Here is a 19485-nt window from a genome sequence, read left to right on the forward strand (position 1 = left end):
CAGCACTGCACCAGCTACTAAGCAGGAGAAAAAATGACTGCTATAGCTGAACCCAGGACAGTATCCACCCCTTATTCCATACCATTCACGTCATGCTCAGATCCCACATCTCTCAGCACACCATCACCCCTGTCCCATATATACACATATATATACACCCACACCCACACACAGAGAAAGATATCGTTCCCTAGTCCATGGACCAATCCCTGTAAAATTGCTGAACTCATCCAGTCCATGATGTCAGGTTCCATCTCTTGTAATAGTCTTTCAGGGCAGGAGGGACGGTACATGGTGTTGGGTTGTTGCCTGCTGATGATACCGCCAAACTCATCTGGTCACTGCTGAGCTCATCTGGTTTCCTCAAAATTCATTCTTTGTTGAGGTGATGATCGGAGGGAAGTCAGGGTCAATGGCTGGTGACCTGAAGATATCTAGCTGGTGGGCTATAAAAGTGTTATAGAGCAGGCAACAGCGTACAATTGAGTTCATTGGCTGTTTTCCCCCAAAATCAAATCCCCTTGAGGTACACATCGGACTTCCCCATCTTCCCGCATTACCCACCAAGTATATCCAGGTCCCTGAGCAAAAGCAACCCCACGAGTGGGTTTGCCTTTACCTGAAGCAGGAATAACCCAGACTGTCTTCCCCAACAAATTCTTTATGTGCACCACAGGAACTTTATCCCCCTCTACAGTACGTAAAAGTTCTGATTGGGCTGGGCCAGCCCTGTTGGCAGATCCCCTACTGTTGACCAACCAGGTGGCTTTTGGTAAATGTGTATCCCAGTGTTTGAAAGTCCCACCACCCATTGCTCTCAGTGTAGTTTTTAACAGCCCATTGTACCGTTCGATTTTCCCAGAGGCTGGTGCATGGTAGGGGATGTGGTATACCCACTCAATGCCATGCTCTTTGGCCCAAGTGTCTATGAGGTTGTTCCGGAAATGAGTCCCATTGTCTGACTCAATTCTCTCTGGGGTGCCGTGTCGCCACAAGACTTGTTTCTCAAGGCCCAGGATAGTGTTCCGGGCAGTGGCATGGGACACAGCGTATGTTTCCAGCCAGCCGGTGGTTGCTTCCACCATGGTAAGCACATAGCGCTTGCCCTGGCGGGTTGGTGGGAGTGTGATATAGTCAATCTGCCAGGCCTCCCCATATTTGTACTTCAGCCATCGTCCTCCATACCAGAGAGGCTTTAACCGCTTGGCTTGCTTAATTGCAGCACATGTTTCACATTCGTGAATAACCTGGGCAATAGTGTCCATCGTTAAGTCCACCCCTCGATCACGAGCCCATCTATATGTTGCATCTCTGCCTTGATGGCCTGAGGTGTCATGGGCCCACCGGGCTAAAAATAATTCACCCTTATGTTGCCAATCCAAGTCCATCTGAGCCACTTTAATCTTAGCAGCTTTATCCACTTGCTGGTTATTCTGGTGTTCCTCAGTGGCCCGACTCTTGGGTACATGAGCATCTACGTGGCGTACCTTCACCACCAGGTTCTGCACCCGAGCAGCGATATCTTGCCACAATGCAGCAGCCCAGATGGGTTTACTTCTGCGTTGCCAGTTGCTCTGCTTCCATTGCTGCAACCACCCCCACAGGGCATTTGCCACCATCCATGAGTCAGTATAGAGATAAAGTACTGGCCATTTTTCTCGTTCAGCAATGTCCAAGGCCAGCTGGATGGCTTTCACCTCTGCAAATTGACTCGATTCACCCTCTCCCTCAGCAGTTTCTGCAACTTGTCGCAGGGGACTCCACACAGCTGCCTTCCATCTCCGATGCTTTCCCACAACATGGCAGGACCCATCAGTAAACAAGGCATATTGCTTTTCACTCTCTGACAGTTCATTATATGGTGGGGCCTCTTCAGCACGCGTCACCTCCTCTTCTGGTGACATCCCAAAATCTTTGCCCTCTGGCCAGTCCATGATGACTTCTAGAATTCCTGGACGACTGGGATTTCCTATTCGAGCTCGTTGTGTAATTAGTGCGGCCCACTTACTCCATGTAGCATCAGTTGCATGATGTGTAGAGGAGACCCTGCCTTTGAACATCCAGCCCAGCACAGGCAACCGGGGTGCCAGGAGGAGCTGCGCTTCAGTTCCAATCACTTCTGAGGCAGCTCGAACCCCTTCATAGGCTGCCAGTATCTCTTTTTCAGTGGGAGTATAGCTGGCCTCGGATCCTTTATATCCCCGACTCCAAAAGCCAAGGGGTCGACCTCGAGTCTCCCCTGGAGCTTTCTGCCAGAGGCTCCAGGTAGGACCATTCTCCCCAGCTGCGGTATAGAGCACATTTTTCACATCTGGCCCGGCCCGTACTGGTCCAAGGGCTACTGCATGAACTATTTCTCGTTTAATTTGTTCAAAGGCTTGTTGTTGCTCAGGGCCCCATTTGAAATCATTCTTCTTCCGGGTCACGTGGTAGAGAGGGCTTACAATCAGACTGTAATTTGGGATGTGCATTCTCCAGAACCCCACAACACCTAAGAAAGCTTGTGTTTCTTTCTTGTTAGTTGGTGGAGACATTGCTGTTATCTTGTTGATCACGTCTGTGGGGATCTGGCGGCGTCCATCTTGCCATTTTATTCCCAAAAATTGAATCTCCTGTGCAGGTCCCTTGACCTTATTCCGTTTTATGGCAAAACCGGCCTTCAGCAGGATTTGGATTATTTTCCTCCCTTTCTCAAAAACTTCTTCCGCTGTATCACCCCACACGATGATGTCATCAATGTATTGCAGGTGTTCTGGAGCTTGCCCCTGTTCCAGTGCAGTCTGGATCAATCCATGGCAGATGGTAGGGCTGTGTTTCCACCCCTGGGGCAGTCGGTTCCAAGTGTACTGGACGCCCCTCCAAGTGAAAGCAAACTGTGGCCTGCATTCTGCTGCCAAAGGGATTGAGAAAAATGCATTGGCAATGTCAATTGTGGCATACCACTTGGCTGCTTTTGACTCCAGTTCATACTGAAGTTCTAACATGTCCGGTACGGCAGCACTCAATGGTGGTGTGACTTCGTTCAGGCCACGATAGTCTACTGTTAATCTCCACTCTCCATTAGACTTTTGCACTGGCCATATGGGGCTATTAAAGGGTGAGCGGGTCCTGCTGATCACTCCTTGGCTTTCCAGTCTGCGGATCAGCTTATGGATGGGAATCAAGGAGTCTCGGTTGGTGCGATATTGCCGCCGGTGCACTGTTGTGGTCGCAATTGGCACTTGTTGTTCTTCGACCTTCAGCAACCCCACAACAGAAGGATCCTCTGAGAGACCGGGTAAGGTGGACAGCTGCTTAATTTCCTCTGTCTCCAAGGCAGCGATACCAAAAGCCCATCTATACCCTTTTGGGTCTTTGAAATACCCTCTCCTGAGATAGTCTATGCCAAGGATGCATGGAGCCCCTGGACCAGTTACAATGGGGTGCTTTTGCCACTTCCTCCCAGTCAGGCTGATTTCAGCTTCCAGCATAGTTAACGCTTGGGATCCTCCTGTCACTCCAGAAATAGAAATGGGTTTCACCCCTTGATACCTTGATGGCATCAGAGTACACTGTGCACCGGTATCTACTAGAGCCTTATACTTCTGTGGGACTGATGTGCCAGGCCATCTGATCCACACAGTCCAGTAAACCCGATTATCCCTCTCCTCCACCTGGCTGGAGGCAGGGCCCCTCTAATAGTGATCACAAAATTCTCCACTTCTGTCTTGTAGAAAGGGATTAGTATTCCTTATCACAGGAGCTGGAGTAAAATCAGCTCTTTCGCTCCATCTGGGAAACTGCTCGCCAGAGACTGGAGCAGCAGCTTTCCTGGGAGGATCATCCTTGACCATTGTTCTCCTCTTCAGTTCACGCACCCGTTGCTCCAGAGCTGAAGTAGGTTTTCCATCCCACTTTCTCATGTCTTCTCCATGATCCCGCAGGTAAAACCATAGGGTGGCCCGTGGCGTGTACCTCGTATATTTTCTTTCTCGAGCAGTAGGGCGCCTTCTGTTGATAGCTGAGACATGGGTTGGTACGCGTGGAGAGCTGGATAGATCGGATAAATCGTCTCTCAATTGTTTGAACTCCTGGGACAGTTTTTCCACAGCTGAAATGATGGAAGGGGTGAGATTGTCTTCGAACTCTCGGAGTTGACGAATCAGGCAATCCACTGTTGGTGATACTCCGTCATTCCAGGTCATTGATGCCAATGTGTGGGCATACGATGATGGCGCACTCCGTGTAAGTTTCCGCCACATGGGTCGTGTACATTCGACTTCATCTGGGTCTACGGATGTGTTCCTGGAATCCGGCCTACGATAGATCATCTCTATAATGGCTGATTCCCTCAGGGACTGGATGCCTTTCTCTATCGTGGTCCAGTTGGCTGAGCGATTCGTAATATCGTCTTTGTAGGGAAACCTTTCCTTCACAGCTGCCAGGAGCCGCCTCCAAAGACTGAGGGCTCGCTTCTCTCTTGCAATCGCTTTGTCAATTCCTCCTTCCTTAGCAAGTGATCCCAGCTGCTTGGCTTCCCTACCTTCTAGTTCATGACCGTCGGCCCCATTGTCCCAGCACCGGAGCAACCAGGTGACAATGTGCTCCCCTGGAAGACGGGTGAAATCTTTTCGCATATTCCGTAGTTCGGTTGAGGTCCGGGGTCGAGAAGTGACCTCTTCTTCTTCTTCCTCTTCCTCTGACCCACGTAGTAGTGACTCTTGTTCAGGTGCTGTTGCATATAGTAATGGCACTGGGTCTTCATCTTTCTTCGCTTCACGGGTTGCTCTTTGTGCCTTTCGTTTGCTTTTGCTTACAGGGGCAACAGACATTGTCACAAACTGGACATTTGGTTTAGCTGCAGTGTTTGTCACTGTGGTTGGAGTGGCTGCAGTGTCTGCCACTAGGATTGGAGTGGTTGCAATGTCTATTGCTGGGGTTGGTGCAGCTGTTGTGCTTGGGAGTTGAGTAACACCAACAGCTGCATTATCTGTTGCTGTCGGGGTTTGAGTAGCTACTGTGCTTGTCACTGGGGTTGGTGTAGCTGCAGTGCTTGGAGTAGCCATATTGTCTGTTGCTGTCGGGGTTTGAATAGCTACTGTGCATGTCACTGGGGTTGGTGTAGCTGTGGTGCTTGGAGTAGCTATATTGTCTGTTGTTGTCGGGGTTTGAGTAGCTACTGTGCTTGTCACTGGGGTTGGTGTGGCTGCGGTGCTTGGAGTAGCCACATTGTCTGTTGCTGTCGGGGTTTGAGTAGCTGTTGTGCTTGTCACTGGGGTTGGTGTAACTGCTGTATTTGAAGTTGGAGTAGTTGCGTTGTCTGTTGTGGTCAGGGTTTGAGTAGCTGTTGTGCTTGTCACTGGGGTTGATGTAGCTGCTGTACTTGGAGTAGCTGTGTTGACTGTTGTGGTCAGGGTCTGAGTAGCTGCTGTGCTTGTAGTTGGCATAGCTGCGTTGTCTGTTGCTTTGCCATCAGATCCAGAGACATTTTTTTCCCTTTGAAGGTGCTGGATAGTGTTGAGCAGGGCTCTGTAGGCATAGGCCAAGCCCCAGCACGTTGCCATGATTTGTCCCTCTCTGGTATAACCAGGACGACAGCACACCTCGTTTAAGTGTTTTACTAGTTTTTCCGGATGTTGCACTTGTTCAGTGGTGAAGTTCCAAAGCACTGGAGGGGCCCACTGGCCTAGGTACTTGCCCATACTATCCCACACACCCTGCCACTCATAACTGTCCAGCCTCAGGGAAAATCTCCTGGTGGTCCTCCTATATCGTCGTCTAACCCTAGACCAGATTCGAACCTGATACTGCTGAATTTTTGACATTAAACGAAATAGGATGTTCCTACGACGGGATGGCCGTGGGTAAAACACACTCCGTATGTTTGCCAACATGCTGATCCCCAGCACAATCAGCAGGCAGGTTTCAAGGGTACTCAAAGGCCATCTAAAACCTTCAGAACTCTCAATTGCTGTTGCAAATAGGCTGGTGGGGGAACGGGGGGTGAAAGAGAATGCTTCCTTCGTAAGTTTACCCCCCGAGGAGAAAAAAAAAGATATGCAATTGCTAAAATATTTCATTATATACCTCCCAATGTATAGTGGTGATGGCCACGCTGGAAGCACAAACCAGACCAGTTTCATGATCAATGAGTCTATTGTATTACAAGTCATTACCATGAAGTACAGTGAAACAAGAACCTTAGCCCAGGCCCCCCAGCCGATAAACGCTAAAACAGCAAATAGTGGCTGTAAGTAAGGTACAACATGCTGAAACTCTGAGATCAAGCGCAACACGTCTGAGAGCCAAATAATCACCATTGTGACGAGTAGTAACAATGAATGCTTATCACAAATATGATTAAACACACTCTGGTCAGATCTGTCGTTATCTCAACCTTTCGTGCCCCACGTTGGGCGCCAAAAAGAACTGTCGTGGTTTGAGCCCAGCCGGTAACTCAGAACCACACAGCCGCTCGCTCACTCCCCCCCCCCCTTCTTCCTCCCCCCGCTCCCGGAGGGATGGGGAGGAGAATGGGAAGAATGTAACTCCCACGGGTTGAGATAAGACCAGTCCCGCAACTAAGGTATAACACAAAACCACTACTGCTACCACCAATGATAATAACGATTAGTGAAATAACAAGGGGAGAGGATACAATTGCTCACCACCCGCCGACCGATACCCAGCCCGACCCGAGCAGTGATCTGGGCCTTCCGGGTAACTCCCCCCGGTTTATATACTGGGCATGACGTGCTGTGGTATGGAATACCCCTTTGGCTAGTTTGGGTCAGGTGTCCTGTCTCTGCTTCCTCCCGGCTTCCCCTCCTCCCTGGCAAAGCATGAGACTGAGAAAGTCCTTGGTTGGAATAAACATTACTTAGCAACAACTAAAAACATCGGTGTTATCAGCGTTGTTCCCAGGCTGAAAGTTAAAAAACACAGCACTGCACCAGCTACTAAGCAGGAGAAAAAATGACTGCTATAGCTGAACCCAGGACAGCACCAGACGATCACCTGATGATGTTCAAAATTAGACACTGCTATCAAATTCAAGACCCATCTGGACACATTCCTATGTAAACTGTTTTAGGCGGCCCTGCCTTGGCAGCGGGGTTGGACTAAATGATCTCCAAAGGTCCCTTCCAATCCAAACCATTCTATGATTCTATGATATACTTTCCAAAAAACTAAAAAGGAGGCTTTATAGGTAATGTATCTCCCCTTCCACACACATACAGAGAAACAACAAAAATATTAGTACGGTTTTTACAGTTATCGGTGCCAACAACCTAAATTTAATAAGAATGCTGGTTTTGGAAGTTTTGTTTTTCTATCACAGAAATTTAAAGTCTATTAAAAGCCATGTCTGGGACCCTCTGCTGTAACAGGTGTGTGAACAACATAATGATCTCACACTGTTGAATATATTCTCTAATAGCTTCCTGGTAACCTCCAAAGGCAGATTTGTAGGTAAAGACTGCACTAATTTAATCTTAAAGTTGCAATAATACAGAAGTTTGCTACAAGATTCCAAACCCAGGGAGATCACTGCTGCCATCTTTCCAGAATGCATATGCAAAATCACCCTCATCAGACAAACTGACATGTCTCAACTCATTTTTCACAGTTTTAAAGCATCTGACTACAAATTAACTCAGTACAAGTTGCAATGAAACAGAATAATAAAAAAATCAAAGTGGATCTAAAGCCTCCACATTGTTAGGTGCTTTTCTGGTTGCTGGTTTTTGGGGGTTGTTTGGCTGGTTTTTGTTTTTTAAATTAGTCATTCCTGTAACTATACCCTAACTTACCAAGATTTTTTCAAATCTTTATAATAAATGCTGAGATGTTTGGCTATTCGTGGTTTTGTTTTGAATAAAATCTGCAAGTTTCCACTTCGTTTCTTGTAACAAACCCTTCAGTTCAAATCAAATATATAGGTTGTGGCTTTAGAAGACAAATTTGGAGTAGAGAACCATGTGCAGCACAGCTATGTTTTTCACGAATTTGTTTGGTTTTGCCACAGTATGTTGTAGCCTGTATAAAAGAGAATCATTGATATCTGAAGAAATTAGATATATGCATTAATAATGACTCATAAAATATACAAAGTTAGAAAGTTTAAGAAACCTTGCACACTCACAACTTCTACCGCAGACAGATGAGATACTGGGAATTGGGGGTTTTTGTTTTGTGGGGTTTTTTTGCTTGGGTTTTGTTTGGTTGGTTGGTTGGGTTATTTTCATTTCAGACTTTTTCCTCAAGCCTTTGTTACTTCAAAAGAATAAAATTAAACAGCTAATGTGGGCATGGTATCTGACTAAAAAACACTGACATAAATGACTTTTTCAAGCACCCAGTGGACATGCCAGAGTTTTCAGGCCTTTTGACAAACTTTTATACATCACCATAACTTGATATCAGGCATTTCTTCAATTACTACGCAGTAAGTAGCTGAACACAGTCTACTGGGAGCTGCAAAGTGAAGGTTTGGGGCTACTGTGCAGCAAGTTGAAGTGACCCTGATATAATTCCATGGATCTTAAGCCCAAAATGCCACTCTAGTTCCTACACGACCCTCACCTTTCACTTGCTATGCAAGAAATCACTTATTATATCTCTTTCAAAAGTTTCTCTTTACAGCTGCTAACAAAGAGGCAAGTCAGACTAGTAAATTTTTAACTGAGGTCCCCACTGTTGCCTTTCCAGCTCGGCATGGTATTTCAGTTTGATTACCAAGGAAGGGCAGCTGAAAACCAGTGACATCTACAAAACAGTTTCAAAACAGTGAAATGTACAAACTCCTAATTGTTATTCTTGGAAATTCTTAAAAAGTTAAAAGACATATCCCTCTATCTCTTAAAAAGATTACAGCCACAGAATTTTTCTTACAGCCACAGAATTACTAAAGCATGCTTCCATATATTCTGACACGTTAAATAAAAAGAAAAAGAGGACTTCAGAATGCAGTCTCATGGCTTGAGTATTTCCTTTTGATTCCTTTTTATCAAGCCCTTTCACCAAAAAATGCTCGATGCATTGCTGTTGTGAAATTTACACACAAAATGTGTTAATACTACTAACATTATTCTCCTGTTTGCTGAAAAAGAGAATTAAATGTAGAATGCAGAGTTGAATGGTGTTGAGTGTTCCTCTTTTCTTCTGAGGTCATCTTCTAAACTTGTGCACAAAACCAGTTTTTTGTCTGAAGTTATATACGTCCTGATTCTACTCCAGAAGAAGTCATCTGCCTGATAGACTGATACAAGGCCAGCTACAGATATCCGTATTTAAAAGAACTCAAGCAGATTTCTTGCACCATCATTGTTTCCATGACGAAATCTAGAGAATGGGGGGAGAGAAGTAACAAGTGATACAGCTGGGTGATTTGCTTGCTCTGCTGCTTTCTGTAACCACCAGCCCAGCTAACCTGTTTCATGCATGACAGAAATAAGTTCAAACTTTAGGTAGGGCCTCAGAGCTCCACAAAAGAAAAGGACAGAGACAGACAGCATGAACCTTGATTTGTTTCTATAATCCTTAACCACAGACCAATCTGACCTCCACAGTGAATGCTCTCTGCATTCACTTAATGTGTATTTAAACAGCTCCTTCTTGTCTTGACATTTTGAAGTCCTGCAAAACCTCAGTAATGGCTATTACAGGAACTGATTTAATAGTCAAGACGTTTCAGAACCAGAGAAACAGGATGCATTTTTCAAACACTGAAGTTGAACTCCACGCTTCGTTATACTGAAAAGCACATATAATTGTATCTAATCATCTGTTCTGCTGCAGGACCACACGGAGGCTGTGAGAGTAGAAAGAGATGTCTCCTTACGTAGGGCAGCCATCACTACAGCAGGACAGTTCCCTGTCTCCAGAACACCAAGTAGCTGACATCAGAAAATGATGATCTGCTGATTTACTGTTTTTCATGCAATCAGGGCAGAGCTGATGACACAGTTACATGCTCAACCAGTATCATTGCCCTATGCCTTGGAATCAAGGGCTCCTTTCAATACACTCCAAATGTAATTTTCTTCAGTTCTTGTATGTATGTATGTATTGTGCTACACATACCATAAAATATACTTATCCAAATGCAAGATGACTTCATGAATTCTCAATATTTACTATACAGGACTATGGACATGCAAAAACAAAAACTACTCACAAAGTGCTCTGCTGGTAATTAGTCCATTCATATGCTTTTATCCTGGCCGAAGGTCAGGTGTTTTGGTCTTTCATAGAGGACTGTGCTTCCTAGAAAGTTTTCTCTCTTATAGTTCAGGGTGAAGATCCATATATAAGAAATTATGCATAAAGTCCATGGAGAACATCTGCTTTATGGTAGTGGTCCCTGCTCATGGTTATCCACTGATCCTAGGCAGCCCACCAGGGTGGCAAGGTGAAAACATTTTTTTTTAGCCCATTTCTGTGGCTAATCTCACACAAGAAAATTATATGGCTGAAAAAGACTCCTTTGGCTCCACAGCTATGAGTAGGCATTGACAGTTGGGGTGACTAACACAAAAACTCTGAGAAGACCTGGAGCCCACACACTGGCATCTGCAGTGAGAATGCAGCTATTCTGCCACACACTCAGTGAGTTACCTTACACTTACTGGACACCTACAGCTACTCAGAAGGAGCTGATGCATGCTAATTCATCACCCCACACTAAGACGCTTTTTCCCTAATAGGCAGATCTAAGACATCCTGGTTTAGTTTTTCATTTTTTAACCCTCTAACAGATATATAAAAGGCTGGTTTAGAGTGGGTTAAATGCAGTATATATGTTCTACTTTAGGACTTTTTCCAAATGTATACTAAGGCAATGAATTATTATAAATTTTGAGATCTTCTTAGTCATGCATTGACCTTTTCAAGTTTATGCAACATTAAATTCAAGTACATAAACGTTATGCCAACAATTACATAAACAAACTGAAAACAGAATATGGACATCAAAATATAAACAACGATTTCAAAATAATTTTGGAAATTCAACCACCTAACAGACAATTCACATTTAAGTCAAAACAATCACTTGTAAGGGAATGCTTTCCTCAACATCTACAACATGTAGCAAAGAGGTATGACCAAGTGACTCCTTTCAAACTTATCAAGCAAACCTAGGTGAAAATAACAGAAAAAAAAAAGTTATCAAAATATATGACAAAACCAGAACCAAATCCATAATTAATTATTTCAATGGAGCACGATATTCACCGGTAACTGGCAGACGCATAAGAAACAGCCAGCAGAGAAACCGCTAAATAAAGGTAATAAATACATCTTTATCAGTGACAATAGAAAGGTTTATATGGAGAAAGCATTCTTGGAATGGTACTGGCTTTGCTGCGTGTACCTAGTTTGCAAAGGATCTTAAGATCCTTCAATATGAAAAGTAATACATAGATCTGAAACACTAGGTTAACTACTCAATCATAAATTTAATCTCACCTTCCAAATTAAAAGGCAGTGTGGTGGAAAAACAAAACAAAACAAAAGTGTGTATTTTTTGACCTATAAATAAAGCAAGGATTGGATTTATCACCAAGGTTGACAGAGACCATTATTTTACAGGATGAGAAATTAATCAGAGATTCCTCAACTTCTAAATAACATATGCATTTATGAAATGGCTCACTTTACTACTGCTGGCTTCCTTCAATAGATGAGGCAGAGCTCTTCTTTAATACTGGAAACCGTGCATAGCATTTCATATTAAGTCTGGATGTCAAGCAGAAAATTCTCTAATCACTCAACATGATTTCTTCAGACAACTGTAGAAAACATGTTTTTCATGTTCTTATAGGGATAAAAAAGAAATTACTGATGCAGTGGTAATACTGAAGTGTATTTTCTAGCCAAAGTTCACTGGGAACTTCGGTATAGCAAGCCTGAGTTCTTTACTGCTCAGACTCCTGTTCCTTGAACTCTAATGTTCCTGCTGTAAAACAGGGTTTTGGTGTTTGTGGTAGGATGGCAAAGCCTCCAGGTATGTGTATGCTTTATTTTGTTGCTTTGTACAAAGAATAGTGGAAGTCTGCAATACCCAAGACAGCTGCCAGATCTCTGAGTGCCCACTGACAAGGCATTTTTGAGTTTTGTGCTGTGTCAGATAAGCAGAATCACTGACTGAAATATAAGTTATGTAAGAATTGAAAGGTAGGCATTAAAAATACTCCAGGTCATCTACAAATATTTATCATTCTCTCTAGTTCTCAGATGACAGAAGTAAAGCTTACAGGGTGAAATGACCTTCCTAAACTGGTTCAATAGGTCAGCTGCAGAACAAAGATAATGTTTTAACCCACAGCTCTACTTCTCTGACAACCCCACAATCCTAAGGAGCTGTTCATAATGTTCAAAATTTGAGGGAAGGGAAAAACAAAAACGAAAAACAAAAAAATCAAAACCCCAAAAAAACCCCAAAAAACCAAAGAACCAACCAAACAAAAAAAAGATAGACCAAAGAGGAAGTTGTGAGAAGCCTCAAAACTTTCTGAGGAGAAAGAGAACGCTTCACAGAAACCAAGCTGCAATTTCCAAAAATGGAAAATTATTTTACCACTTGAGGGAGCTGCAGCATAGCAAACCCATGAGCCTTGTGAAATGTGCATTATGAGAAAATCCAGCCTGTTAAGAAAAAAGAGAAAACAATTTCCCTATGACCTTTAGGAGACTTCACGTTTTTAGGTACCTATATGCTTTGGGAAACCAAAACAAAAAAATATAAACCTGTAAGTCCAAAGGTGCTGGGATACAGACAGGAGGGAAAGTGTGCACCCCTTATCCAGTCATTGTCCTGTATATTGCTCTTTCATTGGACATCTTTTGAATTTGGAATTTGACCACTTTTATACCTGATTTGATAACATTTGGCAAATGCTGCTGAACAAATATTTGCTAAATTAACTGAATCATACTCGGTCCGCACTGTTCTGCTGTGTTCCCAGTTCCAGGAGGTAAAGAATCCAAGAAAGGAGGATTTGTTTATTCTAATAAGTTATGAAGTTTATTGTAGAGATGCAAAAATGAAAGCACAAATGATAGTATCACGATTTTGCGCAGTACAAAATGAACATTCTCATCTCCTCTACAGTTAAACAAGCATTTCCACCCTTAACTTTCGCAATGCATGAGAACATCTGTTTGAATTCCAAGTGTCTGTTGAAGGTCATAAGGTAGAAACTAACTTGTTTTTACAAGGAGACCCTGTAATGCTGTGCTGATGAAGCACTTTCTTGCAAAATCATTAGGTCTCTCACACTGACTGCATCATATAATGAGTCGTTTGTGTATACAAGAATAAATGACGGTGATCAATAAAAACCTCACAAGTCAGTTTGCTCCTAAGGAAAAAAAAGATCAGTCTATCTCAGGTTTAACATATGGTCATCCTGTAATAATACCAAGTTGAATCAAATTTTTTTAAACACTAAAATGACTAAGCAGGAGAAAACCAACCAACCAACCAACCAACCGACCCAGCCTGAGACACTTGCTGCTAACTGCAAAGCCAGGCCCTGAAAAATACATTGTCCTCTCCAAAACCATTTGGGGTAAATGCCTTTTCTCTGCTATATGTCTTATCTGGTTCAAAGCCATAACCTATTTTTCCTTAGCACAGATAACTCCCACTAATAAATCAAGACAAACTCAGAATGCATCCAAGTAAGTATGGATGAATGTCTTGGAAGGGCTAAGAAGGCTGAACACCACTCCTTCCTCATTCCAATCTCAAAAGTAGATGATTTTTTCTCTAAGGAATTCTATGTAATCAGTAGAAAATCCAGACCATAGCCAACATAAAGATCAGAAGCAGCCAAGTACTCTTAATGGTGCAATAGAATTTCTGCCAAAAATGTGCATAGCACAGTCTTGGAAATACCAGATTTCTTGCTTTGGGCAACCTAAATTCCATATAAACAATGAAATGATCAAATGCTATTTGAAACTCAGAGCTTAAGTAGAAATCAGAGAATTCTCACAGCCAGCCTCCAGACTCAAAAACATTCCTTCACCCTATCTACAGTGAAAGAGAATCAAAGATGTCACCAAGAAATCATTTTCCAGGGCTTTTATTTAATCTTGGCAAAAATAAGAGCTCTCCCTGCCTCTCAGCAGGAACCCCTCCCACACTTAAAAATTTCTGAACTATAGAGTTCAGAACTAAGTGAGCTCAAAATTACTGCAAAACCGTTCACCAAAAATATTTACTTCACTTGCAGAACTCTATCACTGTAATACCAGAGGCAAAGTGCACCTTTTATTCTTTTTAAAACAACAGAATAGAGCCACAGTGATGAAGAAAAGGAAAATTAAGCAAGAATACTTCGGAAAACACTGTTTCAAGAAATTCTCAAGGACAACATCTGGTGAAAAAGTTTGTGCATGATGGAAAGCAGTCTGATCGAGAAATATCATTGTTCTGCACCTTTTACATCAGTGACTGCTTGAAGTACAGCACTCTTCACTGATCTGGAACTACACTGCATCTACCCTGTGTTTCTCTCACTGGGACCATTCTCCCACAGCTTTTTTCCCAAGAGAGGGAGTTTGCATGGGAGAGAGGGCAGGGTACATCACATTCATGTGAAGATGTACACAATAGCCTCTTTTACAATGAAGAATTTTAAGCCTGATTTGGAGTCTACCCGAAAGTAGAGTTGTCAGCACATTTTTCTAATAAGATCTAACATCCATGGATTTAATGAGATTGGAAAAGCTGTTGCCTTTACCAGACTGCTTAGCTATTGGCTTTGTTTGACCTTAGTATATAAGCTGGGGCTCAGGAAAAGTCTCCAAATATTACAGCCACACCAGACAAATAACACCTTTGACTTGTCTCATGGCAAAATGTATCTGAGAAATTCTTTATGAATTGAACAGCTACAGCTGTTTTGAGTTCTAGAAGGTCCAGATGATGTTACAGTGGACACACACATCCCAGCAGAGATGTTACCTTGTTAACAGGTTTTTTTAATAGTTTAGAATTAAACTGATTCTTAGTGGGAGGTATTTTAGCTATTCCTGTATCTTGTCTGCCTTACACCTGTGAATTTTTCCCACTCAATTGAGTGGTTATCCGAGTTAGACAAACACCTTAAACCCTGAAGGTGTTACAAGCAATGCATTATTCCACTGATTTGAAATCTCTACCTCTATTGATGTGGTTGACCTTTTTAACAAAATACTCTGAAGGTGTTAAAAATAATTACAAAATTTAACAAGTTATAGATTGCAAGTATCAAGTAAAGGTATTGCTAATGTCTTCCACAATAAAATAGCTATACAGATAAACAATACATTCTAATACATCATGATTCAGTGGGGCAATAATAAAATATATCAGAGAGATTTGTGATTAAGTTTCATCTGAAATTATGTATAAATAACATGTACTTCTATTTGCTTTAAAATTTGCACCATTTCACATTAAGAAACAGATGGTTTCTCTAAGTAATGCTTACTCTGATCAAGAACTTTTCAGTATCTCATGCTCTGCCAGTGAAGAGGGGCACAAGAAGCCTGGAGGGAGCAGAGACAGGACAACTGACTCAAACTAGCCAAAGGAGTATTCCACACCACAGCATGTCATGCCCAGTGTTATAAACTGGGGGGAGTCACCCAGAAGGGCAGATAGCTGTTTGGGTCAGGCTGGGTATTGGTCGGTGGATGGTGATCATTTTTCAGTATTAACTTAACCTTATTCAAAATCACGCTTTCAAGTTTGGGCACAAGGTCACACAGATTCTTCATGGGGCTCTCTGGTTTTTCAAATTTTTATGACAAAGCCTTATTACAGCTAGCAGAGAAACACCTTTTCTCTCAGCCACTTTCTACTACTCGCCATGAGGCGAGTTATCCGAGTTAGACATGTATGAGGCACTAGTTGGAGCTTCCAGCAGGTCTAAAGTCAGACTTTTGATATATAGTGTACGTTTTCAAAACATGAACTACCCTTTTGACCACAGGTGACAAATACACATCAGAAAAGAAGAGTGTTGAACGAAATTTAAGCAGATGATTCAGAAATGAATTAGTGCTACGCAGCTATGGAAGGGACACAGATTATGACTTATGTATCAGAATTTCACTGTGTGAAATTATTTTATTTGCACTTTGTGAAGCTTTTGTTTCATTTCCTACCATTCATGTTTTTCCAACAGCAAAAGAATTTAAACCAAAAAAGAATTTATTAGTAGCATTGTTAAACTTGAAAGACGAGATGAAGATTATGTCACTATTTTCTCACAGCAAGAGGATGCTACACACATTCTTCACCACTCAAGAAACACACCAGGCAATAGCAATATGATTTCAGCATCTTTGTGTCATCATTTATTAATTAACTCTTTCATTCAATACATTGTGGTCTCCTAAACTGTTCATGGATGGATGCAAATGATCATATTCATACTTCCAATCACTGAGGACAGCAAACCAGCTGAATAATTTCACTAAGGCTGTGACATATTCCAAGGGGAAGCTGGTTTCTTCAACATACATTAACTGCAATGGCTTGCAGAATTAATGCTAACAGTTCCAGCTCGTGAAGCACTTGCTCTCTCTTGACACCACGGGGATTGTATCAAACATCTGGACTGCTCCCTCTACTCAATGTCTGTGCACGAGAAGCATTCATAATGCTGTCCACAAAACACTGGGAAATCCTAATTCAAAACCTTCAGTACACTACGACTGGCTTACACGCTAAAATGCTTTTAGAAGCAAAAAACTGGGACCTGTTCTGCATTTCTTTCAAGGCTGTATGCCTCTAGTGTTCCCATCTTTCCACCACAGGCAAAATTATAATTTTACTTTTTTTAAAAAGAAAGGCTACACAATCATATACAATGTGGCTTCAAGGACCAGTACTTAAAGGAATCAGAGTTTTGAGCATTCTATTGTAACTGTAAAAGACTGACAATACTTTCCTTGTTCACCTATAATGATATCTCTCATGTTCCTGCTTGGTATTAGAGCTTTCCTCCACTATTTTCTAACTTCCTTTTGAATTTCTTGTTCATCTACCTAGGTGGAATTAATTGGGTGGGTTCTTTTAAACCTGAAGTGAAGAACTTGCTGTGAGCTGCAGGTTTAAAATTGGCTTTTAAGTGACAGATCTCATCTAACATTCTTGCACATCCACTTCTTATTCAGTCTCCATAAATACTGTTTATATCCTCTTGCGGATGTACTGATTTGAAACCCAGACAACCTCAGTATAAACAAAGCCTTCCTAAGGTGTATCTCACTACCTGTCAGTAAGCTTCTGCATTGGCACAGAAGTCCAAAAAACCAGACTGGCTTGCAAATAGGAGCATTTCCTTGACAAAAACAGCTTTAAAGATTATTCTTATTCATATAGAGCTATCAAAAACTTCAATTCTACCACACTACAAGCAAAAGTAAATGTTCAGTCTGCAATGTCTTTTTATGGCAAATTGTGCTGACAAGTTAATATAAAAATGGAACATGTAAGTAATAAGAACATGTTTTACCAACTTTTATGAGCTTTTGATCATTTGTCAGATGAACACAGACTTTTTATTGCTTTAATGTTCAGTTTCTAGTTAAGCCTCAGCTCAATACTGTTTCTATTTTTCATTTCATTGTGAGGAACACAAGTTAGATACTGCTTTACCATTCTTTTACAGGTTTTCCACTGAAAAATGGTAAAAACTTTTCCTTTAAAAAACAAATCCTTTTTATGCAGAACAGCACATATGTTCCTGACACCTCTACAGAGAAAGTGTATGATATAAACAAAGGGTATCTGTGAGATATTATTAGACGTGAAATACAACTGAAATGAAATGGATTTTTATATATCTAATTATTACAAATAATACTACATTGAAAAGCCCGAACTAATTGCTTTCTACATTTATGCCAGCGTTTGACTTATCTCAAGACATAATGCTGCATGGAGACCTATAAAATAAATACCTAAAAATTTACCATAGTATTATCATCCTGCAATTTTCAAGATCAACCTCTTCGGTGGGTGGGAATTACAGCCACTTATGACACAAATCAGTAGGGAGAAGCAGCCCAGCCATATGTATTTGTCTGAAAGCAGCGGACACTTGCCTGAGGCGGAAGCCAGCAGGCCACAGATGACAGATTGTCTGGGAGAGCTTTGGAGTCAGCCTCATGATGCTGGCAGCTGACCAGTACCACTGTAAGCTGCATAGTCACTCCTATAAATTGGGTGGGCCAGTGCACACTGGTACTATTCTGCAAAATGCCGCTCAGTAATGCAACGAGTACACCTAACGCCATGTTTTTACTCCAGGTCATAAAATGGTTAACAGTTAGAAGGGACCTTAAAGATCATCCAGTTCCAACCCCCTCCCATGGGCAGGGACACCTTCCACTAGACCAGGTTGCTCAAAGCCCCGTCCAACCTGGCCTTGAACAATTCCAGGGATGGGGCATCCGCAACTTCTCTTGACAACCTGTGCCAGTGTCAAACCACTCCCATAGTGAAGAATTTTTTCCCTATGTCTAATCTAAACCTACTCTCTTCCCGTTTAAAGCCGTCCCCCCTTGTCCTATCGCTACGCGTCCTTGCAAAAAGTCCCTCTCCAGCCTTCTTGTAGGCCCCCGTTAGGTATCGAAAGGCTGCTATTAGGTCTCCTCGGAGCCTTCATTAAAACTTTCTCATGTCTGTGCCTCCTCCACATCCTTGGACACGTGTGGTTTAAGTTTGATCCACTGCGGTTAGGAGCGAAATGTCGCCCCTCCTCACTCATCCCGTCAGAAGCAGCCAGCACGTACCTACCTACCATCGCCCCCCGCTCCTCAGGGAGCGTTTACCCGATTCCCTTCGGCCTCCTAGGCCTGAGCCGGGGCTAGCACCATGCTGACGGGCAAACCGGGCTGGGGGAGAAGCGGGCCGGTTTTTGTCTCCCGCGGCTGAGGCCGCGCGGGGGTCACCCCCCACCGCTCACTCCCGCCGCGCCTCCGGACCTCATACCCCGCCCCAGGGCACGGAGGAGCGCCTTTCCGGAATCACGGAGGGGAAAGCCTTGCGCCTCACTCCCGCTGCCGCTAGCGAAACACATAGCGCAGCTGCCACGCACCCCACTGCCCCCCGTACCGCGGCAGCGGGGCCGCCGCCGTTACCTCCGCAGCGGGCCTCAATATGGCGTTTCCCTCCCGCTTCCTGCTCCGCGTCGGGGCGCGCCGCCGCCATGTCCCGCGAGCGGGGGGGCCGACCTGCGGGGCTGAGCGGCTGCGCGCCGGCCCCCGGGGCTCCCTGGGAACGCCGGCGGCAGCGGAGCGGCGTGGGGTGCGCGCCAGGCCCGAAGCGGACAGTCGCCTCGGAGCTTGGGCAGCCCCGCTTGCTCCCGCAGTGGGCGGTGAGCCTCCGAGCAGAGAAGGCACGTCCCGTTGTCAGATGGCTATCCTCCTCTTCCTGCAGCGTATATTCGGTGTGAACTCCCGTGCTGTCCCCCGGGGCCACTGCAGGGCTGAAAG

General features: G+C 43.5%; 1 protein-coding gene across 6 annotated transcripts in view; it reads right to left on the bottom strand.

Moving 5' to 3' along the window:
- The window catches only part of TCEANC (transcription elongation factor A N-terminal and central domain containing), a 21881-nt gene extending 2505 nt beyond the window's left edge, over positions 1–19376 (bottom strand). Inside the window, exon 1 of one of the 6 annotated variants that reach the window (XM_030476911.1) lies at positions 19132–19376. In XM_030476911.1, the coding sequence (XP_030332771.1) occupies positions 19132–19201 (70 nt within the window). In that variant the 5' untranslated portion in view covers positions 19202–19376. The other 5 variants (XM_030476916.1, XM_030476913.1, XM_030476912.1 and 2 more) reach the window with 5 other exon arrangements.
- Positions 19377–19485: the final 109 nt, after the last annotated feature.

This window comes from Strigops habroptila, chromosome 2 (assembly GCF_004027225.2).
Source record: "Strigops habroptila isolate Jane chromosome 2, bStrHab1.2.pri, whole genome shotgun sequence".
Classification (NCBI taxonomy): domain Eukaryota; kingdom Metazoa; phylum Chordata; class Aves; order Psittaciformes; family Psittacidae; genus Strigops; species Strigops habroptila.